Source organism: Geotrypetes seraphini, chromosome 13 (assembly GCF_902459505.1).
Source record: "Geotrypetes seraphini chromosome 13, aGeoSer1.1, whole genome shotgun sequence".
Lineage (NCBI taxonomy): Eukaryota > Metazoa > Chordata > Amphibia > Gymnophiona > Dermophiidae > Geotrypetes > Geotrypetes seraphini.
The window spans coordinates 375160-399239 of record NC_047096.1 but is presented as its reverse complement, the minus strand read 5'-3'; the positions used below and the strand labels follow the sequence as shown (position 1 = coordinate 399239).

The following is a 24080-nucleotide window of genomic DNA, read 5'->3' as shown; positions in this document are numbered from 1 at the left end:
TTTGAGGGTCATTTCCTCTTAATATACCGAAAGAATGGCTTGAAGTTTTTCGCCTCCTTGGCTATTTTTTCCTCGTAGTCTCTTTTGGACCCTTTTACTGCCTTATAGCACCTGTGTTGATGTTTGTGCTTATTCCCATTTTCGTCTGTTCTTGACCTTTTCCATTCCTTAAACGAAGTTTTCTTGTCTCTGATAGCTTCCTTCACCTCTACAGTGAGCCATGCCGGTTCCTTGTTCTTTTTCCTCTTGGATCCCTTGTTGATACGTGGTATATATAGTTATCCCAGGACAAGCAGGCAGGTATTCTCACATATGAATGACGTCATCGACGGAGCCCGGATGTGGACGCCTCACAAGCAGACTTGCTGAAGAAACTCGAAGTTTCGAATCGCCCATACCGCGCATGCACGAGTGCCTTCCCGCCCAGCGCAGGACGCGTCTTCTCAGTTCTCAGTTTTCCGTGGAGCCGAGAAGTCTGTCTTTGACTCTCTGCGTTTAACTTCGTTACTTTGTGCCATCTCTGAACCATGGTTTATATTTTTTTCCTCACGAATCGCTGTTCTTATTTTATTTCTTTCATTTTCAGTTTTTTCAAAAAAATTTTTTTTCCTCTTCCATCCGTTTCTCGGGACAGGCTGCTCGGCCGCAGCCCGAGGGCTTCGATCTTGCAGCTGCTATTTTTCCTTCTATGTCCCTGCCTGCCACGGGCTTCAAGAAGTGTAGCAAGTGCCAGCGCGCGATCTCTCTTACGGATCCACACCGTCGCTGCCTTAAGTGCCTTGGGCTGAATTATCATCCTAGGTCGTGCCTGCCTTGCCAAACGCTTCAGCCTCGTGCTTTCAATCATCGTCGTATTTTGGTGGACAAGCTCTTCAAGATGGAATCTTCTAATGATCTCTCGACTTCAAAGGCGTCCTCCGCCTCGACTCCTACCGAGGTTCCTCCTGCTTCTACTGCTTCCACCTCGATCCTCATCAGACCTTCGTCGTTTGCAGCGGCTCTTTCTTCGATGACATCTGCTGTATCTTCTCCTGTTTCCTCAGGTCAGATAGCTCAGCAGTCGGTTCCACCGGTAGTGATTAAAGTGTCTAAGACTCCCAGGTCGAAGCACACTCACACTACCTCGATGGAACCTCCAGCCAAAGCAGGTGGTCCGGTTTCAGACACGGATCCATCCTTGCCGGCTTCTTTTCAGACCATGTTAGAGAAGCAGTTTATTCAGTTCCTTACAAATATGGGACCCAAACTGCTTCCTCTTATCCAGCCTGGGCATTCAGCAGACTCCCACGAGGTCGAGCCGCTTCCTTTGCCTCAGTCTGAGCTTACAAACTCTTTGCGGGGAGCAGAGTCTCTGTGAGTATCTGGTCTAGTATTCAAGCACGTGAAGCAAGGAAGCAGATTCTTTGCGAGTGCCTTGGCAGGATTCCTCACACTCTATACAAGGAGCAGAGTCTTTGGGAGTGCATCGAGGTTCCTCCATCAAGCCTCTAGAGCTTCGATCTACAGCTTCCAATCCTATCCATTCTTTGATAGCATCAGCTGCTTCTGTCTCTGAGGCGAAGTCTCCTCGATCCTCGAGATCTGCTTCCAGGCATGGTTCTCGCCGATGATAGAGACCTTCATCGAGGCATCCTTCCAGGCATAGTTCTTCAACGACCTTCTTCAACTAAGCCTCGATCTACCCCAACTTCGACTAGACCACCGACTCCTTGTTCGAGGTCTCCAATGCCGGACCTCGAGGATATCCCGGTTTCGATTGCCTCGTCTAAGTCACCATGTTCCTTTGATGCCTTTTTTCCTGCTGAGGCTTCATCTTTGACCCAAGCTGCCTCGATTGCCTCGAGTCCTTCTCGAGGCAAAGCATTGGCGGATCAGCTGTCTTTCTCATCTTTCCTTCATCAGATGGCTGTAGACTTGGATCTTCAATTAGAAACTGGCTCTAAATACTCTAAGGAGTATCTCGAAAGTCTTGCATCTCCCTCAACCTCCGGCGGAGTCACTTAAGCTTCCTCTTCATAAGATGTTGAATCAGACTTTTGGTCGATGCATGGAAACACCTTTTTCCATACCAGCTGTTCTAGGCAAATTGGACTCTAGGTATAAAACTGTGCATCGCAAAGGGTTTGACAACTCACAGTTATCTCATCAATCCCTGCTTGTCGAGTCCTCCTTAAAGAGGTCCCATCCTTCCTAGGTTTATGCCACCGTTCCTCCTGGAAGGGAAGGGGAAAACTATGGACAAATTTGTATGTCACATCTTTCAAAATGCTATGATGTCCTCTAAAGTCCTCAACTATAATTTTCAATTCATCACTTATTTTGAATTCCTTATTTCTTTACTACCAAAGTTCTTGAATTATTTGGATACTCAAATGCACTTTGAATTTCAAGAAATCCTTGCTTCTTTGTCTCAACTCCGTTTGCATCTCCTCCAGTCATCTTATGATGCCTTCGAGTTGTCTGCCCGAGCAGCTGCTTGCTCTGTAGCTATGCGTCGTCTTGCCTGGCTTCGTACCATTGACATGGACCCTAATCTTCAAGACCGCTTAGCTAATATTCCTTGTGAGGGCAATGACCTCTTTAATGAATCTATCGAGGCAGCCACCAAGAAATTGTCTGACCATGAAAAATCCTTTGCTTCTTTTGTCAGACCTAAGCCAAAGCCAGCTCCTGCCAAACCTGTACGCCCTGCTCTTATCTATCAACAGCGTTTTGCTCCGAAACCGGCTCCTTATACTCGCCCTCCTCTTAAGAAACAGCAACCTCAGAAGCAACAGAAACCTCAACCTTCTGCTGCACCTAAGGCTTCTCAGCCTTTTTGACTGTTTACAACAGAGCATAACCTCTCTGCATTTAGAAGGCCGGCTTTCAGCATTCTACAGGACTGATTCAGAATTGGTCTGACTGGTGGTTTCTGGATACTATTCAGTTCAGCTACTTCTGGACTTTGCCTGGCCTCTGGCGGTTTAGTGGTGGATTCTCCCGTGGGGCACCTAGACTAGGCTGTCAAAGTGTAAGCCATTGTATAAAGATTGTTGGATTTACGGGTCATGAACCCTATGCTCCCAGTGAAGTAGAGGAGAGTCGCAGAAAAAATCTAGAGGATTTCTTCTGCATGTCACATGACCATTGAGAGATAACCCACTTGTCTAGAAACTCTCACCTATCTACTGGAAAAGATATTATCAAGATAAGGATATAATCTCTTTTTACTCAATTGTGTGGCTTTAGTGTGATCTTTAACATATAACGCCACTCCCCCTCCTTTTCTTCCTACCCTGTCTTTTCTAAACAGATTATAGCCCACTATAACTATCCTAGTCATGGTTCTCCGTGAACCAGGTCTCTGTGATCGCCACGAAATCCAACTCAGTCTCTTCTGTCACAGCCTCTGCATGCTTTACATGGTTCATAATTTATTGTGCTGATGTTATCTATGATTTAGGATGTTTACATAATGCATTTGTGAAATGAGAGGTGCACATGATCTGTCTCTTACTGAATTGTAGATTAAGATAGTGTTAAGTGTTGTAAGGCTTATTGAGTCCACTTTCATTGCTGGTACAGCACTATAGTCCCCGGTTGATCTCTGGCTTTACTCTTTCCTTTCTGTGACAACTTCAGTACACTTCTCCCTCCGTATTCGCTGTGATAGGGGATTAACAGACCCACGAATACAGAAAAACCGCAAATAACTTTTTCATATGTTATTTGCTGTTTTCTATTAAAAACCATCGTGAATATGATGAAACCGCGAATAACATGGTGGGAGACCTGGCCTGTTCCTGAAAGAGAGAGGCAAAACATGGTGAAGAAAGTGCTAGGAATCAGCAATTTTCTCTGTAAACGCTTGGAAGCAGCGATTTATCTATACAAACTGATGTAATTTTGGGAGGGGAGCCAGCAAGCTAAAAACCATGAATAATCGAAACCTCGATTGCTGAAACCGTGAATACGAAGGGAGAAGTGTACTGTATTTCCAAGTTTCCTGCAGTACAACTTTTATAGCTTTTGGAGGAAATTGAACAGATTTCTTCATTCCCCTGATAGTGACAATATTCTAAATTCTGATTGTTCTGATTTTTGTGACACTTTCACAGTATTTTAAGCAGTTTTGGATTTGGAATTTTTGTTTTCAGTGCAGGATAAAAAGTGGACTGAATTGGATATTGCCCAGCAGCGTACCCATGCCATGCGGCTTCTGGATGGGTTAGAGGTCACTGCCCGGGAAAAGAGGCTTAAGGTAGCTCGAGCGATTCTTTATGTAGCACAAGGTAAGGAGTTGCTGGTTTTCATTTATCCTTTTAGAAAGGGAATTAGTTAACAGATTTCTGAAGTGGTTTTTAAGAAGTATGTATGTGACTCATGCTACTCTGACATGCATCCTAGAGCTACTTTCCTGTCCTGGTAGCCCTTCCTCTTTCAAGTTTCAAGTTTATTTAAAATATTTGATATGATCGCAATATCCAAATCCAATGCGATTTACAAACATAAAAAAAAAAAATTAAAAACTCCAACAAACAGGACACTAAAAACAATTATAACATAAAGATGCGGTTGAGGGGGGGGTTAAAAAAAAATTGGAGTAAATACAATTCCAAAATAAATGAAAAAGGAAGGGTAAAGAGACAAAAAGTTAGGGAACATTACCCACTTAATTTCTACTTAACAGTGTTCCTTATCCAGATATATTCCAAAGTGAGGTCATGTGATTTTAATTGGGTCAGTTAAAGGTCTCCTTAAACAGCCAACTTTTTAGTAGGCCTTTGAACTTGTTAAGTAATTTTTCTTCTCTTATGTTGAAAGGAAGCAAGTTCCAAATTTGAGGAGCTGTAACAGAAAAGATCATATCCCTCCTTGAATAGATGATTTTTAATGAGGGAATTACTAACAAAGATTTTTCTTCTGATCTTAGAGATTTTACAGGGGTGTATGGAATTAGAAATCTTTCTAAAAATGCTGGGGCTTTTTTACTAATATTTTATGTGTGAGTAAAGCTATTTTGTAAGTAATTCTATGGTTTACCGGTAACCAATGATTTTCTTTTAACAGTGGGGTTACATGATCAAATTTTTTTCTTTTCATGATAATTTTTATTGCGGTGTTTTGGAGAATTTGTAGTCTACGTATTTCTTTTAAGGTAGTCCCTTTGTAAACCTTTTCCTTTCTCTTCTTATATTTCTAAGCTCTTGTAAACCGTGCCGAGCTCCACTTCCGTGGAGAGGATGCAGTATATAAACTTAAGGTTTAGTTTAGTTTAGTTTAGTATAGGGCGTTACAGTAGTCAATTTTAGAAATGACTAGGGAATGTATTTAAATAGTAAAGTACAAATAAGCCATAAAACCATGTGTCTGCAGTGTTTTGAGGCCATGCCAATATAGTCCTTCTTGTCCATATTCAACAGGCACCTTTGGTGAATGCAGCTCAGAGACTGAGGTTCAAACCTGGATGCGATACAATGTTTTCCTCCTATTGGAAGTGGGTACATTTACTGCTTTGGTGGAGCTCTTGACCATGGAGATTGAGTGAGTAGTAGCGCTTTCACAATTCCACATTATGATCAAATAGGAGTCAAGTGATGCAAGATGAGAGGGTGAAGGAGTAGGAAAGTGGCACAAGATCTATCAGGAAGCAAGGGGAAGGTAAGGATAAACAGAAGGCTTGAGGAAGACTAGAGGGATGGCAAGGCACAGTGACCACTGTTTCTAGGACATATGAGCATGAGCAGTGGGTCCTGAGGAAAGGCACAGAAGTGGTGAAGATGGTAGAAAGGCCACTTTCAGTTGACTATGATTTTAGGCTGCGCACCAGCCCTGAGGGCAGGGCTGTTCACAGGATATATTGGAGAAGATAGTGAACGTCAGCCCTGAGGGTGGGTGAAAGGGAAGAAAGGACCAGTTTCTGCACTATATATAAAAGAGCTCATGTGAACAGAAGCTGATAGTTTTTCTCATTTCAGAAACAGTGCCGCATGCAGCAGTGCTGTTAGGAAGCCTGCTATTTCTCTGGCGGATAGCACCGACTTGAGGTAATACTCCATCATGTGCGCAAGTCTGATTTGAAAGAATAGATTGCATTATTTAAAACATGCATAATAAAATAACACACGATTATTACATAACAATAAAAATTATACAAACAATTGAAATTAAAAACTATTGCAATCAAAACTACTAAAAACTTTAAAATAACCACAGTCAGAAAGTATATCAAACATACAATTAAAATTAAACCACATTTTAGGAAAGAACACATGTTAGTTTTTAGGCAGAACTTACTATAAATAATACTCCTGATGAAATTTTGCGCAAAAGTTTAGAAAATTCTGTAAAGTTTATTTGTAGTGTTTTGCATAGAATTCGCCTATATTGAGGCCTGAAATTCGTTCGTTCCTTTTCCTTTCTCAGGTTCCAACCTCCTCAGTTCCCTCTGAATCTCACCTCTCTTTTACTTACACCCTGAATCCCCTCCTTGACCCCCATAGTCTGGCTAGCATCTCTCTCTTTCCCTGGCATCTCTTTCTCCCTCTCTTCACAGGTTAAAAATCTCTTCCTCCCTTTCCACCCACTTTCTGGTCTTGGTCACTCTCTCTTCCTCTCTCTACCATCTCCCCATCCTCACTTGTGGGCCCAGCATCCATGTCACCCCACCCCACCAACCACCTCTCTCGCACATTGAATCCCTTCTCCAATCCCTATGGTCTGCCATCTCTCTCTCTCTCTCCACAGCCAAGCATCTCTTCCCTCTCACCCTTCTTTCTGGTCTGGGTATCCTTACTCCCTTCCCTCCCCTACTTATGGGTCCAGCACCCATGTCCCTTCCTCCCCACCTACTTGCTGGCATAGCATCCATGTCCCCTCTCCCCCTCCCCCAGTGGGCCTAGCATTCATGTTCTCTCCTTTTCCCCACAAATTGTAGGCAAGAATCCATGTCTCCTTTCCTGAACAGGTCTTGTCTCTCTCCGACTGACCGATTTCCTCCTCCCCCCCCCACCGTGAGATCCGACATGCTTATGGGCCTGGTCAAAGCAGTAGCAGCCATAGTGGCCAGTCGGAGAGGCAGTGCTATGAACAGGCTGCTTGCGGCTCACTCTGCCAGGCCTTTCCCTCTGCCACATCGTCAATCTGCAGGAAGTGATGCAGCAGAGGTTAGGTCTTGGCGGAGCTGACCACAAGCAGCCAGTTCACAGGGCTGGCGGCCGCCACTGTTTTTGGAGGCCCATAGGCATGTCGGAGCAAATGAATAGGGGAAAGGGGGGTGGTCGGTTGGAGAGTGGCCAGACCAATACAAGGGAGAGGCAGTTGTCGGGTCAGGGACAAAACTGAAGATCTACACAGCATGTGCAGAATTCTGCATGGATGGGGAATCTGCACAAATTCTATGATGTGCAGTTGCGCAGAATTCCGCCAGGAGTAAAATAGGTATTAGAAGCCTGCAGAATATAATCAAGGAGGGTTCTCAAGGAGCCTGTAGAGAAGATTGGGGGGGGGGTTGGGAGAAGGAAAGTGTGAGTGAGTTGAACATATGTGGGAAGATATGGAGGGGATAGAATGGGGATAAAGGGTAGGGTTAAAATTAAAAATGTTAGGGATGCTGCCTGTATAGTTTTACCTGAAAAAGAACCAATCCAGAGGGAGATAAAAATAGACTGAAAACCTATCTTTTTGATATAGCTTCAATCCATAACTCCATTATCCCAGGACAAGCAGGCAGGTATTCTCACATATGGATGACGTCATCCGACAGAGCCCCGATGCGGACGCCTCACAAGCAGACTTGCTTGAAGAAACTCGAAGTTTCAAGTCATCCGCACCACGCATACGTGCGTGCCTTCCCGCCCAGCGCAGGGCGCGTCTCCTCAGTTCTTAGTTTTCTGTGGAGCCGAGAAATCCGTCTTTTTGGCTTTCTCCGGGTACTTCGTCGTTCGTGCCTTCTCTCACCGCGGTTGTGTTTTATTTTTCTCACGAATCGCTGTACTGTTATTTTTCTTTCTTTAAAAAAAAAAAAAATTTTACTTCCTTCCGTTCGTCCGGTACAGGCTACTCAGCCGCAGCTCGCGGGCTTCGATTTTGCGTCGGCGGTATTTTTGTCTATGCCCCGGCCTGTTACCGGTTTCAAACGGTGTAGCAAGCGCAAGCGCACGATATCTCTCACGGATGCTGCCTCAAGTGCCTTGGGCCGACGCATCATCCTACCTCGTGCCTGCCTTGCCAAACACTTAAGCCTCGTACTTTTAAGCGTCATTGCATCCGGGTGGATAAACTCTTCGAGATGGAGTCTACTAATCCCTCTACATCGAAGGTGTCTTCGGCCTCGACCCTCGTCAAAGCCTCTGCCTCTACTGCTTCCACCTCGAGCCTCATCTTTCTATCTCAATGAATTGTTTTATTAATTGTTTTTTAGAATAGGCTGAGAATGATATAATCTGACCTCTCATTGTTGCCTTAAAAGCATCCCATAATATTTCTTTAGATACATCCTCTGTATTATTAATTTGAAAATATTCATCAATTTTTGATTGAAATTCTTCACAAAATTTTGTATTTGCAAGAAATGCATTATTAAATCTCCATACGGGTCTACCATTATCTTGGTCAATCAAATTTAAATTAATCCACACACCCCCATGATCCGATATAATTATTGGATCTATAGAGGCATGAGTTACATCTTGTACTAAACCATCAGATAGAGAAATAAAATTTTTGGAGTCAAAGTTGATTAAAAAATGGGAGAATTCTACATTACAAGCTTTGTTAAAAGTTAAGTATAAATATAATGAGATTTCTTCTAATTTGGCTAGGAAAAATATTCTTTGTCAGCAAGCTTTGTATTATGGAAGTGCAAATAAGGCGGGAAGATTATTGGCTAATTATCTTAAAGTGAAAAAAAGAAAGATGAAAATGAATGCAATTAAAGATGATAAAGGAGTGATTCACTCTCAAATTGGATCTATTTTAAAACAGTTTTTAACATATTATAAAAACCTGTATTCTTCTGAGTCTTATAATGATAAAGAAAAGGATAGGGTGGAGTTTTTAAGTTTGATTGAGTGTCCGAAGGTTCCTGATCATATAAAAAGGAGTTTGGAAGATCCAATATCGCTAAATGAATTACAAACAGCATTGAAGCCTCTTAGAGTAGGGACCGCTCCAGGTGGTGATGGTTTTTTGGTGGAGTTTTATAAAGCATTTCAAAATATCCTTTTACCTCATTTGTTAAATTTTTATCAGAATCAACTTAAGAAAGGTTGCATATCAGGCACTATGGCAGAGTCATTGACCATTGTTTTGCCAAAGCCAAATAAAGATCCCATGTTGGTTTCAAATTACAGGCCTATTTCTTTGATAAATGTAGATGGTAAATTATTAGCCAAACTTTTGGCCCTGCGTTTGGCAAAAGCTCTTCCTTATATAATTGATATGCACCAAACAGGGTTCGTTGCTCAAAGACACTCATCTAATAACACTAGACTGGCTTTGCAAATGTTATACTTAACAAAGGAAATTGGAGATCCGGCTTTTTCTGTGTCCCTAGATGCAGAGAAAGCTTTTGATCGTGTGGAATGGACATTTATGTGTCAAGCCATGGAATGGTTTGGTATTAGTTCGGGATTTATACAAATGATTAAAACTCTGTATAGCTCTCCTGTTGCTAGGTTATATATTAATAATAATTTTTCTGATTGTTTTAAGTTGCAGAGGGGAGTTAGACAGGGTTGTCCTCTATCTCCTTTGCTTTTTGATATAGTGCTTGAACCCTTATTATTAGCTATTCAACAGGAAAAGGAGATACAGGGTATACCGCATAAGGATAAAGAATATAAAGTATCTGCATATGCGGATGATATATTACTTCATTTGAGAAATCCTGAAACAACCATTCCAAGTTTATTGGTTTTGATTGAAAAATTTGGAAAGTTTTCAGGTTATAAAATAAATTGGACTAAATCAGAAGTTCTTCCTTTGAATGTTCATTGCACAAAAGGATTATTTGACTCATTACCTTTTATTTGGAAAGAAGAAGGAATAAAATATTTAGGTATATGGATAAAAAACACACTTGATGAGACAATTATAATGAATGAAAAAAGTTTATTGCAAAAAGTAACAGAGTTATGTGAGCAATGGAATCCTTTGCAGTTATCTTGGTGGGGAAGAGTACAAACAGTCAAAATGATGATTTTGCCTGTGGTTTGTTATCAAATGGGAATGATACCAGTTTTTTTTCAGGGGTCTTTTTATAAAAAATTAAATAATATTCTTAGTAAATTTATTTGGCTGGGTAAAGCTGTAAGAATTGCTTTAGTGACTTTACAAAAACCAATTGAGGAGGGAGGGGTAAATTTTCCAAATTTTTATGGGTTTCATCAATCCTATATTCTGCGCCAAGGTATGTATTGGGTCCTCCCAGAACTCATGGAGAAGCTTCCAGATTGGTTATGGTTGGAATGGCAGCTCATGTCTCCTATTAGGCTTCGTCATCTGCTTAGCATTAAAATGCCTAGAATAAGGAAAAGCAACAGGATAATAATGGACACATGGACAACATTAAAATATGTTAACAGTTTAACTCCTCTTACTATTCAAAAATCTGTTTGTCAAAACATATGGCTAAACTCTAAGGTTAGAATAGGCAGTTTTATGATTGGAAGGATTGGATTGAGGCAGGAATACGTACTTTAAAAGATGTTATTTCTGATGGTAAACTGCTGGAGTTTTCACAATTGCAACATAAATTTGGTCTAAATAAAAAACAAAGTTATAAATGGTTGCAATTGAAGCAGGCCATTCAGGCAGGGTTCCCTGAATGGAAATCCTTAAGTACTCATTTTACTCTAGAATTCTTATGCTTTCAGGCAGACTTTCTGGGTCACCAGGCCTCAAAGTGGTACAAAACATTATCTGGCTATTTAAATAAAAAACCAAAAACTGTACTTAGGGATATTTGGAGCATTGAGATTAAGTGTCAAATTAACGCATCTCAATGGTCACGTATTTGGTCTTGGAGGATAAGATGTACAAGGTCAGCATCTATGAGGCAGACATGGTTTTTCCTGTTACATAGAGCTCTCTGGACCCCTGTTCGTTTACAAAAATTGGATTGCTCTAAGTCTAATAGATGCTGGCATTGTCATCTCGAGCCTGGAACTCTAGATCATTTATTATTTTATTGCCCTTTTATTAATTGTTTTTGGAAATTGATCTGGAGTCAAATAAATTGTATGTTGGAAAATCATGTAGCCCTGTCCTATGACACAATTTTATTTGGGGTGTCTATGAGGGCTAAGTGTCAGTTATCTGCAATCCGCTATGAAGATCGACTGTCGGCTCCGGGCGGCTTTCCCGCAGAGGAGAGAATCCTGCATTCATCGTGGGCCTCATCTGGGGCAGCCTCCTTGGAGCGGCTGGGGCACGGGCAGTGTGTCTGGGAGGGAATGCATGGATGGGAGAACATCGCAGGGGAGGAGACATAGACATCCTGGGACTGTCGGCCAAGTCTCTTCCCTGAAGAAGCCCTTTTTCTGGAAACTAAAATCTTGTTAAAATGTTTATTTTATTTTTATTTTTCCTCTAACTCTACTTTTCACTTCTCTATTACCCTCCAGGTACTTTAGTTAGATTGTGAGCCTTCGGGACAGTAAGGGAATTTTTCAAGTACCTTTCCTATTTCTAATCTTAATGTATATTTTCTGTAAACCGCTTAGAACCTAACGGATGTAGCGGTATATAAGAAATAAATTACATTACATTATCCTCTAATAATAACAAGCTTTTAATGATTTTAACAGGAGTTGCCATTCAACAAATAACATACAATTGGAAGGATTATAGAGGGTTAAATTACTGCTTTTAGTGGAGTTCGGTGTGTCATATGTATGAAATGGAAAAAACATTGGCAATTAAAAAAGGATATCTTAATAAATTTAAAGATGTTTGGGGGCCATTAATAGATTATTATAGTAAATAGATTATTATAATAAATAAATTGTATTTAACCCCATTTATTATGTATGTGTGGAGGGTGGGGGATGGGGGGGGTTTAAAAGTGTTGGATATTTATAAAGATATATGTATGGGGTTGAGGGAGATAATTCTTGTGGTGTGAAATTTGTAATAATTTCAAGTGGAAATGTATATTATGAAGTGATTTATTGTACACTTTGAAAATTTATAATGAATAAAGAAATTAAAATAAAATAATAATAATAACTTTATTTTTGTATACCGCATTACCATCAGCCTTTTTGACTGTTTAAAACAGAGCATAACCTCCACCGTTCTGTCTCTGTCTCCTTTTCCCCCTATCGGAGGTCGTCTCCATCATTTTTACAACAGATCATTATATCCGACCTCTGGGTACTTACCATCATAAGGGAAGGATACTCTCTTCATTTCCCTCAGGTTCCACCAGAGCTTCCTCCAAGAGGGTATCCTTCCAATCCTTCCCAGACCGCCCTTCTTCTTCAGGAAGCTCTAGCTCTGCTTCGTCTCCATGCCATCAAGCCAGTTCCCTTGGAACAGCAGAACAGGGGGTTTTACTCCCGTTACTTCCTTGTTCCGAAGAAGATGGGCGATTTGCGACCCTTTTTGGATCTCAGGGCTCTCAACAAATTTTTAGTCAAAGAAAAGTTTTGAATGTTGTCCCTGGCATCTCTCTATCCCCTTCTCAAGCAGAACGACTGGTTATGCTCTCTGGATCTCAAGGAGGCCTATACTCATATCCCCATTCATCCGGCCTCCCGTCAATACCTCAGATTTCGGGTGGGGAATCTACATTTTCAATACAGAGTACTACCCTTCGGCCTGGCCTCGTCTCCCAGAGTGTTCACCAAGTGCTTGGTTGTGGTAGCGGCAGCTCTAAGGAACCATGGTCTTCAGGTATTTCCCTACCTTGACGACTGGCTCATCAAAGATTCCATATCTCAAGGGGTTATTGTAGCGACCTAACGGACTACCTGGTTCCTACAAAGTTTGGGATTCGAAATCAACTTTCCCAAATCTCAACTTCAACCCTCTCAGAATCTACAATTCATCGGAGCTGTTCTCGATACTATCCACCTCAGAGCGTTCCTTCCACAGCAACGTCTGGAAGCTCTTCTTCATCTCTGTCATACAGTGTCTTCCTGCTCTTCCATCTCAGCAAGACACATGATGGTACTTTTGGGTCACATGGCCTCCACAGTACACGTGACTCCTTTTGCCAGACTTCACCTCAGAATTCCTCAGTGGACACTGGCATCTCAATGGACGCAAGTTTGCGACCCTCCTTCTTGACATATTTCAGTCACTCCTTCCTTAAAGAAGTCTCTCTGTTGGTGGATGCTCTCTTCCAATCTTTCCAGAGGCTTGCTTTTTCAAACGCCCCCTCATCAGAAGATCCTCAAGACAGATTCAACTTGCGCTTGGGGCGCTCATCTCGATGGTCTCCGTACTCAAGGCCATTGGACCAGTACGGATCGTCAATGTCACATCAATCTGTTGGAACTCAGAGCGATTTTCAAGGCTCTCAACGCTTTTCAACATCTTCACGACTAGGTAGTCCTCATTCAGACGGACAACCAAGTCGTCATGTATTATGTCAACACTCCCACCATTCCATTCTGGTTAGCTTGGAGGTCACCCATATGTGAGAATACCTGCCTGCTTGTCCTGGGATAAAGCACAGTTACTTACCGTAACAGGTGTTATCCAGGGACAGCAGGCAGCTATTCTCACAACCCTCCCACCTCCCCTGGTTGACTTCTCTGCTAGCTATCTGAACTGAGGAGACGCGCCCTGCGCTGGACGGGAAGGTACGCATGCATGTGTAGTGCAGACGACTCGAAACTTCGAGTTTCTTCAAGCAAGTCTGCTTGTGAGGCGTCCGCATCGGGGCATCGGGGCTCTGTCGGATGACATCACCCATATGTGAGAATAGCTGCCTGCTGTCCCTGGATAACACCTGTTACGGTAAGTAACTGTGCTTTTCCCACCGCCCACCAACCTAGCCAGCGATTAACCATTCCCCGTCTGTATCCACGGCTCCATGGCATCTTATTTGTTTGTCTTGTCTGTTTAGATTATAAGCTCATTTGAGCAGGGACTGTCTTCTTTGTGACTCTGTACAGTTCTGCATATGTCTAGTAGAAATAATTAGTAGTAGTACTGTTTGCTTGTTTTTGTGGCATGTGTGACTTGTGCTATAAATGGCATTTGTAAAGTGACTTATGCATTTATGCTTAGTGAGCAGGCTAAAAGTCAATAAAATCAAGTGAAATCTTATTTAATCTTAAGTTTTAAAAAAGGGTACAGGGGACTAATCTACTTGTTTAATAGGTATATTATTTAGGAAAATTGTCTCTTACAGGGTACTGCTCAATATCATGTTCCTGATTGTAGATACTGTCCGACAGGAATGTGAGGGTGACCGGCTGGAGTGGAACGCCATGCAGCAGACCTTTCGAGCAGAGCTAGGTATGCACTGATTTGGGAATGAGTTATAGGATTTCTTGAGGGGTTGAGATTTGGTTTTGGAACTTTGGAAGATAGTGAGGTTGTTGCTCTTTTTTTCCCCAAGGTACTCCACTGTACAGTAATGAACCATTTTCTGTCATGTTATTTGGAATGGTGACCAAGTTCTGCAGTGGCCATGCTCCTCACTTCCCCATGAAGAAAGTTCTACTTCTTCTCTGGAAAACAGTACTGGTAAGTGAGGACCCTGCAATCTATAACAGGTTGCCTAATTTTAGGGACCAATTGCATGTGTGGAATACCAGCACTTAATGCACATAAATGCTAGCCATGCATTCAGTGGAATTCTATAATTAAAGCTCAGAAATGCCAAGGGGAGATGATGAGCAGGGCATGGAAATGACCAATATTTACATGTGTAAGTTAAACGCTAAGGTGCTGTATTTAGGCATGCGCAAATACAGTGTGCTTGCTATTGGCATAGCTTAAGTAGGTGTGCCTAATTGTTGCCATGTAAATGCTGACTCATGCTGGTATTCTGGGCACTCGAGCGCTGATGTAGAAATATGCTTTGTGTGCTGCATTTTGGTGCTTAACTTTTGATGCCCTTTCTAGAATTATCCTCTCCGTGAGGGAGCATTGCTGCGAGAGACTTTGAAGTGAGGGTGAATGAGGGAGATTCAGGACAGGAGTAAGCAAAGGGAATATTTTTTAGAGAAAAGTTAGTGGGCATGTGGAACAGCCTTTCAGTGGAGCTGGTGGAGACGACCAGTATCTGAATAAAAGAAAGAAAAAAAAAATCAAAACAAAAGACAAGCACAGAAGATTCCTGAAAGGAATCGACAAAATAGAGCAGAAAAATTTATTTACATTGTCCAATTTGACACGGACAAGAGGACACAGAATGAAACTAAGGGGGGACAAGTTCAGGACAAATATCAGGAAGTTATGCTTCACGCAGAGTGGTTAGAAACATAGAAACAGAATATGACGGCAGAAAAAGGGCCTTCGGCCCAACAAGTCTGCCCACTCAAATAACCCTCCCCCCTAAGTTCTTCTTTGAAGTGAACCCACATGTTGATCCCATTTGTTTTTAAAGTCAATGACGTTATTGGCCTCAACTACCTGAAGTGGAAGATCATTCCAACGGTCAACCACCCTTTCGGTGAAGAAGTACTTCCTTAGTGTCACCATGAAATGCCCCTCCCCTGATTTTTAGCGGATGCCCTCTTGTCGCCGTAGGTCCTGTAAGGAAAAACATAGAAGATGACGGCAGATAAGGGCCATAGCCCATCAGGTCTGCCCACTCTTCTTCCACCTAAATACGGCCAGTAACGTATTTGAACATGTCTATCATGTCACCCCTCTCTCTGCGTTCATCGAGAGAGTATAGCTGCAACTTACCTAGACGTTCTTCATATGGGATATCCTTGAGTCCTGAGACCATCCTGGTGGCCAACCATTGAACCGATTCCATTCTCAGCACATCCATCTGATAATGTGGCCTCCAAAATTGTACACAGTATTCCAGATGTGGTCTCACCATGGACCTGTATAGCGGCATTACCACTTCGGGCTTTCAGCTGACAACTTCTCCGGATGCAACCCAGCATTTGTCTAGCCTTGGATGAGGCTTTCTCCACTTGATTGACTATCTTCATATCTTCATTAATGATTACTCCCAGGTCCCGTTCTGCAACAGTTCTAGTTAAGGTCTCACCATTCAGAGAGCACGGGTTTCTGCTACCAAGGTGCATAACTTTACACTTCTTGGCATTAAAATTCAGCTGCCAAATAGTAGACCAGTGCTCCAGTAAAAGTATGTCCTGTGTCATAGTATCGGGCACGGTACCTCCGCCCACTATATTGCATAAATGGATGTCAAGTCATAAACTAAAACTGAACACGGAAAAAACCAAATTCCTCCTTCTAGAGATGGAAAAAAAACCATCTTTCACTGAACTAGAATTAAATACAATCAAGTACCCAATGCAAAACACACTCAAAATCCTGGGAATACAACTTGACAGAAATTGCACAATGCAGACTCATATCCACAAAATCATCCAAAGAGCATTCTTCACTATGCATAATCTGAGAAAAATAAGAAAATACTTCAACAAAGATCAATACAAGTTATTGGTACAATCCCTGGTACTAAGTATGTTAGATTATTGCAACAGCCTCTACTTGTCCTGCCCAAACTATATGTTAAGGCAACTGCAGTCGGTTCAGAACACGGCCCTCAGACTCATCTACTCCCTTGGCAAATATGACCACATCACAAACGCATACCTAGACTCACACTGGCTACCAATAAAAGCAAGATCCCAGTTCAAATTCTACTGTCTACTATACAAAGTAACACACGGAACAGCACCCATATACCTAAACAACAGATTACACCGTAACCTATCTCATAGATTAAGGAGAACTCGGAGCCTATTCATTCACCCCCCTCTCAACGGAACAAGACGAAAGAAAATATACGACAGCCTTTTAGCGACACAAGCAACAAAGATTGATCCCACCATCAACAATCTACTGATAAATTCAACAGACATAAAATATTCCGAAAAGAAATCAAAACTTATCTTTTCAAAAAACACTTCCCATCATCATAACCCCTCAACAACAATAGAAAATACTCTCATGACCACCACCATCGCAATACATCAGAACCCTGACTTTTATTATTTCTATTCATCACAACAACCTACCAGAATCCTGACTTTATTATATCTACTCATCACAACAACTTATCACAATCTACTATTAGCTTTCAAGTTCCTCCGAAAAACCCAGATTAACAATTGTATCCTGACACATTCTTGAATCTATGTACTGCACCGCTACTGGAAATGTCCAGTCTTATAAATTGTAATCCGCTTAGAACCGCAAGGCACAAGCGGAATATAAATCACTAATGTAATGTAATGTAATAATTTAGCATCATCGGCACATAATGCAATTTTACCCCGAAGTCCCTGAGGCAGATCTCGTATGAAGATATTAAATAGGATTGGACCCAGGACCGAGCCCTGTGGTACTCCACTGTGCACTTCTGACTTTTCAGAGGGAGTACCGTTTACCACCGTTTACCTTTGATGTCTGCCATTGAGCCAGTCTTTAACCCATGCAGTTAATGTTTCTCCTAGCCCCAACGAACTCATCTTGTTCAATAATCTACGGTGTGGGACACTATCAAAAGCCTTACTGAAGTCCAGATACACTACATCTAGGGACTCTCCCTTATCTAGTTTTTTTGTTACCCAGCTTTTTTGACTGGGGAAAAAAAAACTAGATAAGGGAGAGTCCCTAGATGTAGTGTATCTGGACTTCAGTAAGGCTTTTGATAGCATCCCACACCATAGACTTTTGAACAAGATGAGTTCGTTGGGGCTAGGAGAAACATTAACTGCATGGGTTAAAGCAGGGGTGTCCAATGTCGGTCCTCGAGGGCCGCAATCCAGTCGGGTTTTCAGGATTTCCCCAATGAATATGCATGAGATCTATGTGCATGCACTGCTTTTAATGCATATTCATTGGGGAAATCCTGAAAACCCGACTGGATTGCGGCCCTCGAGGACCGACATTGGACACCCCTGGGTTAAAGACTGGCTCAGTGGCAGACACCTGGAATGCTCTCCCAGAGGAGATTATTGCAGAATTGACCTTCCTAGGATTTAAAAGCAAACTGGATGCACATCTCCTTACGAGAGGCATAGAGGGATATGGGTAACTAAAAATTACACCAGGTGTACACCTGGCAGGGCCTCCGCGTGTGCGGATCGCCGGACTTGATGGACCGAAGGTCTGATCCGGAGATGGCGCTTCTTATGTTCTGATTTAAATAAAAAGTGGGCAGTAGAACTTTAGATGGGTGATGAATACAGCCATCTTGGCACAATAACGAACAACTGTCGTCATAGCGTAGGACCTATAAGCACATGCTGTTCCCTTTACCCTACAGCAGAGATAGGTGGGCATCACAGGGGGCCAGATCATGTCAGGTTTCGATGTTATATAGGTCTAGGTAGAGATAAGGAGAGAAACAGCATTGATGTAGTAGTAATGATTAGGAGGCAGGCTTAGAATATAAGAAGATAAGAATAGCCTTACTGGGTCAGACCAATGGTCCATCAAGCCCAGTGGTATCAGGTCAAAACCGCGGAAGACAAAGGTGCGCGCCGACTACTGAGCGCAAGATGGAGGTGCGCGCTGAAGAAAATAACTGTTTTTAGGGGCTCCGACGGGGGTGTGTGGGGGGGGGAACCCCCCCACTTTACTTTATACAGATCGCGCCGTGTTGGGGGGGGTTTGGGGGGTTGTAACCCCCCACATTTTACTGAAAACTTTACTTTTTCCCTAAAAACAGGGAAAAAGTTAAGTTTACAGTATAATGAGGGGGGTTACAACCCCCCAAACCACCCACAACGCCGCCGCGATCTGTATTAAGTAAAGTGGGGGGGCTCCCCAACAAAACCCCCCGTCGGAGCCCCTAAAAACTGTCATTTTCTTCGGTGCGCGCCTCCGTCTTGCGCTCAGTTGTCAACGCGCGCCTTTGTCTTCCGCGGTTTTGTCTATGAACCAGCCCAGTAGCCCGTCCTCACGGTGGCCAATCCAGGTCACTAGTACCTGGCAAAAACCCAAGAGTAGCAACATTCTATACTACCGATCCAGAGCAAACAGTGGCTTCCCCATATGTTTATGTTTATTAAAAACTTTCTATACCACATAACAGCCTAAAAAAGGATCCAAGCAGTGTACAATATACATATTCATCAAGAAAGGAGCTCCATTTAGAAATAGGATAGAAAAGAGTAAAAGCAAAAAAATAATTTTTTCCCTTTTAAAAATGCTAAGTAATCAACATCTCCATCATAAACAGATTATTGTAATGAATAAATAACATTTTTCCCCTTAATAGTACAAATGAAAATGTGGGGGTGAGGAGGGGACTTCTAATCTTTTATTAAATGTTCAGTTTAGTAGAAAAGAATATATTTTATGAAATATGTGATTGAATATGATATGATTTGATGGGGGGTGGGAGGGTTAATATCTAAGTTGATAATGATAGTTAATCAAGTGATGTATATAAGTTCAAATGTTAATTCCTGATGCACTTGCTGTAAGATGTTAAAATGAATAAAGAATTTAAAAAAAAACCATCTCCATCATAATAATTCTAATAACAACAGTCAAATGTTAATAAACCATAATTAATACATACAATTAAAAAAAATGTTTATCCATATCAAAAATTAATCATTATATTAATACAAATTACAGATTATAGTCCCAAACTTAATTATTCAATTTGAGAAAGCCAATTGAAAATAATGTGCTTTCAGGTGTCTTTTAAAGTTTTTATATATGATTTTTCTTTTCTCAAATCTATGGGCAAATTATTCCATTTCTCAATAACAGACAATGGACTTTCCTCCAGGAAATTGTCCAAACCTTTCTTAAAACCAGCTACACTATCTGCTTAGGAAAGGGAGGAGAAGATTAAGGATATAGGAGATGCCAACTATGGGGGAAGAGGGCTAGGAAATGGAGGGAGAGATGCAGACATCAGGGGAGTGGAGGCATTAGGTCTTGAGCTACCTTGGAAGGGGATGGGGGATGGTCTAATAGATGTTGGCACTGTCATCTTGAGGCTGGGACATTAGATCATTTATTATTCTACTAGTCTTATAGCCCGTTACATTAACGGGTGCTAGAATATATGTGTGTGTGTCTCTCTATTTCTTTCTCTCTCTCTCTCTCTCCTTAGCCGCTTTCTTTCTTTCCGTCTTTCTTTTTCCTTGGCTGTCCATTCTCCCTTCCTTTTACCTCCCCTGTGTCCACCACCACCCCTTCACAGCTCTCCTTATGCAGCAGCAGCCCTTCTCCCTTTGTTTTACCTCCCCCCTGACCAGCAGCACCTTCCTTCTCCCCCTGTCCAACATTAGGCCTCTGTTCCTTTTTCTTCACCCCCTCCTCCTTCTTATCCCTATGATACACTTACCTTGCTCTGCCTCTGATCAGAGGCTCCCGACAGCCGCCCAGTTGCACCCATTGGAAAAGTTCCCTCTGCGGCATCCCGCACCCCTCCTGACGCGACTCCCGCTGTCTTTCTTTCTATCTGTCTCTGTCCCTGGCCCCCTTTGTCTGTTTGTCTTTTTGTATATCTCCCTGCCCCTGTGTCTTTCTTCTTTTCTTTCTGTCTCCCTTCCTCCCTCTGTCTGTCTGTCCAAAGCAGCATTTCCTCCCCTTCCATTTCCCTCCCCCCACACCAGTTCCCTGTGCACCTGCCCCTGTGTCTTTCTTCTTGTCTTTCTGTCTCCCTTCCTCCCTCTGTCTATCTGTCCAAAGCAGCATTCCCTCCCCCTCCATTTCCCTCCCCCCCCACACCAGTTCCCTGTTCACCTTCCCCTGTGTCTTTCCATCTCCCTTCCTCCAGTTCCCTGTGCAGCAGCATTAGCGTTTCCTCTATCCCCTTTCCCTTCCCACAGTCGCGACTACAAACGCGGGCCCAAGTCCTTTGCCCCCCCCCCCTTCCCTTCCCTTACCGCGGGCCCGACTGGCGATTTAAGCAGCGTGTGCAGCAGTCTTCACACGCTGCTTCGGGTCCTTCTACTGCCCTGATTTACTCTGGCATGTCCGGAGCAAATCAGGGCAGTAGAAGGGCCCGAAGCAGCGTGTGAAGACTGCTGCACACGCTGCTTAAATCGCCAGTCGGGCCCGCGGTAAGGGAAGAGGGGGGGCGGCAAATGACTCGGGTCCCAGGCAGCGGAAAGTTGCTGGGCTCCTCGGTGGGGGCGCTGAGTGGCCGCGAACCCTCTCCTCCCAGACCCCCCCCCCCCCCGGAGGAACGGAGATCGGCGGCTACAGCCGCTGGCTTCGGCGTCTTCTATCCACTGCGGCCAACCCTAGCGGAAACAGGAAGTAGTCAGAGAGGGCGGGCCGCAGTGGACAGAAGACAGCAAAGCAAGCGTTAGCGCACTGCAGCGCTTTTCTCTTTATTTTTAAAAGCGGGTGAGCCGGCGAGAAGGAGGAGGTGGTGGTTTTGGCAGTGAGTGAGGGCGGGAGGGGAGGGAGTCGCCGGCTGTGCTGTGCTTTCCCGATCTGTCCGCCGCATACGCACTCTGGCCACGGACCTACGGATCAGGGATTACAGATCACGCAGGTCTGAGTGCGCATGCGCAGCTAGCGTTTTATTATATAGGATTGCCCATTCATATCATTATTCTGGAATTCAATTTGGCCTCAAATAAATAGGATGTTGGAAAACCCAGTAACCTTGACTTATGATACTATCTTATTCGGCACAGCAATGAGAGCAAAGAGTCAAATTTCTTCAAACAATAACAAACTTTTATTTATACTGACTGGGATAGCAGTACAACAAATTACATATAATTGGAAAAATTATGATAGGTTAAACTATAACTTCTGGTGGAATTCCATATGCCATATATATAAAATGGAGCGTGCATTAGCAACACAGAAAGTTTATTTTGGCAAGTTGCAGAAGATCTGGGGACCATTAGCAGATTTCTGTAATGAATGAAATCATTTTCCCATAATAAAAATCTTAAGAAGGGAGGGGGGTGGGATTCATTTTATTTAATTTATCTCATAAAATATTTGTCGTCATTTTTATTATAATTGTTATGTGTATTGGGAGGGGAGGGAAAAGAAGGGTTTAAATTTTAACAACAATTATTATACATATTAGGTAATACAGATATTTTAGGTATTATTGTTTATAAATACAGAATAATATATTGCATTTACAGTGATACATGAAAGGAATTCAAGTGTATGTTTTATGTGATCTTTTAAAATTTCTATGTTACACTTGTTGATATATGAAAATGAATAAAAAATTTAAAACAAGAAAGCTTTCCAAGGGCATCAGATACCCTTGGACCAGCCCTGGAGAGGCTGTGTGCTCTTTATCTTTTATCATGTCCTTTGTTTTTGTGCATGAATGTGAGACAGGCAGCTAAGAGGAGTGTCGATTGTTTGTTGTGTATAGTAGTGATAGTGATGTGACTTACTTTCTCCTTCTCAGTGTACTGTTGGGGGCTTTGAGGAGCTGCAAGGGATGAAAGCAGAAAAGCGGGAGATGTTAGGTCTCCCACCACTTCCAGAAGACAGTATTAAAGTGATACGAAGCATGAGAGCTGCATCTCCTCCAGCATCTGCTTCTGACCTAATTGAGCAACAACAGAAGAGGGGCCGGCGAGAGCACAAGGTATAGTGCAGTGTCTTTCTTCCTTACAGTATATGATTGTTTGCCCACGTTAGTTGTTTTTTTTTTTTTTTTTAATTCTTTATTCATTTTCACTTCAATTAACAAGTATACAATATGATATCTTATACTATACAAAATCACTTGTACATTCTTAACTATAAATCTTAAATACTTTAAACTACCCCCCCCTATCCCATCCTCCCAGCCCTCCCTATATCAATAAAATTCATTCATAAATGTATTATATCCCTTCTTATTATAAAATTTCAAGTATTTAAAGGTGTCTAATCATTTGAATATTCAATCAATATTCAATCAATGGCCCCCATATCTTTCTAAACCTATCATAATTCCCATTCTGTAAATCAAGAACTCTTTCCATCTTATACATATAACATACTGAACTCCACCAAAAGGTATAATTGAGTCTTGTATAGTCTTTCCAATTCCTAGTGATGTGTTGAATGGCAACTCCTGTCAATATTAATAGTAATTTATTGTTAGACATTGAAATTTGACTTTTAAACCTCATTGAAGTACCAAATAAAATTGTATCATATGACAAGGCAACAAAGTTTTCTAATAGCAAATTAATTTGGGGCCAAATTGATTTCCAAAAGGCATTAACACAAGGACAGAAATAAATTAAATGATCTAAAGTCCCTGCATCCTTATTACAATGCCAGCATCTATTAGACCTAGAAGTATCTACTTTTTGTAAACGAACTGGGGTCCAAAACACTCTATGCAATAAAAACAACCATGTTTGCCTCATAGATGCCGACATTGGAGGGGATGAAAACATCTTTTCATCCCCTCCATAAAAGATTTTTACTATACACGAAAAGTAAACTTCGCCGTAACTGCTCCAACCCTCTGGAACTCCCTACCACAGCAACTCCGCGATGAACAATGACTAGATAAATTTAAGACAGGCCTAAAAACTTTCCTCTTCCGCAATACCTTCGCTAACGTTTAGACTCATTATCTTTCTTCTTCTTATCAGCAACAAACCGCTTTGATAAAGCGACCCCGCCCCCTATGTTCTATCCTAACCCCACTATCCCCTTTTTCTTCTCAAATATGTAACTCTTCCCCTCCTCTCCCCTCTACCCTCACTCTCCAGTTTGTCCTGTAATGTTATTCATGTTCACATTATACTATTAATACACCTATTTTATTTTAGTCTTCTTATCTTTTAAATTTATTGTTAACCAGCCAGATATTAATTTGATGGTCGGTATATTAAAATTAATAAAACTTGAAACTTGAATCTCCAAGACTAAATTTGTGGCCATTGAGATGCAGAAATTTGGTGCTTGATCTCAATGCTCCAAATATCCCTCAACCCAGTTTTCTTTTTTTTATTCAGATA

General features: G+C 42.1%; 1 protein-coding gene across 3 annotated transcripts in view; it reads left to right on the top strand.

The window, feature by feature from the left end:
- STRIP1 (striatin interacting protein 1) overlaps positions 1–24080 on the top strand; it is a 130139-nt gene that overhangs the window by 26857 nt on the left and 79202 nt on the right. For all 3 annotated transcript variants that reach the window (XM_033919302.1, XM_033919303.1, XM_033919304.1), the window contains exons 4-9: positions 4140–4274; positions 5406–5526; positions 5961–6029; positions 14351–14457; positions 14561–14688; positions 22523–22705. In XM_033919302.1, coding sequence (XP_033775193.1) covers positions 4140–4274; positions 5406–5526; positions 5961–6029; positions 14351–14457; positions 14561–14688; positions 22523–22705 — 743 coding nt within the window. The remainder of the gene's footprint in view (positions 1–4139; positions 4275–5405; positions 5527–5960; positions 6030–14350; positions 14458–14560; positions 14689–22522; positions 22706–24080) is intronic.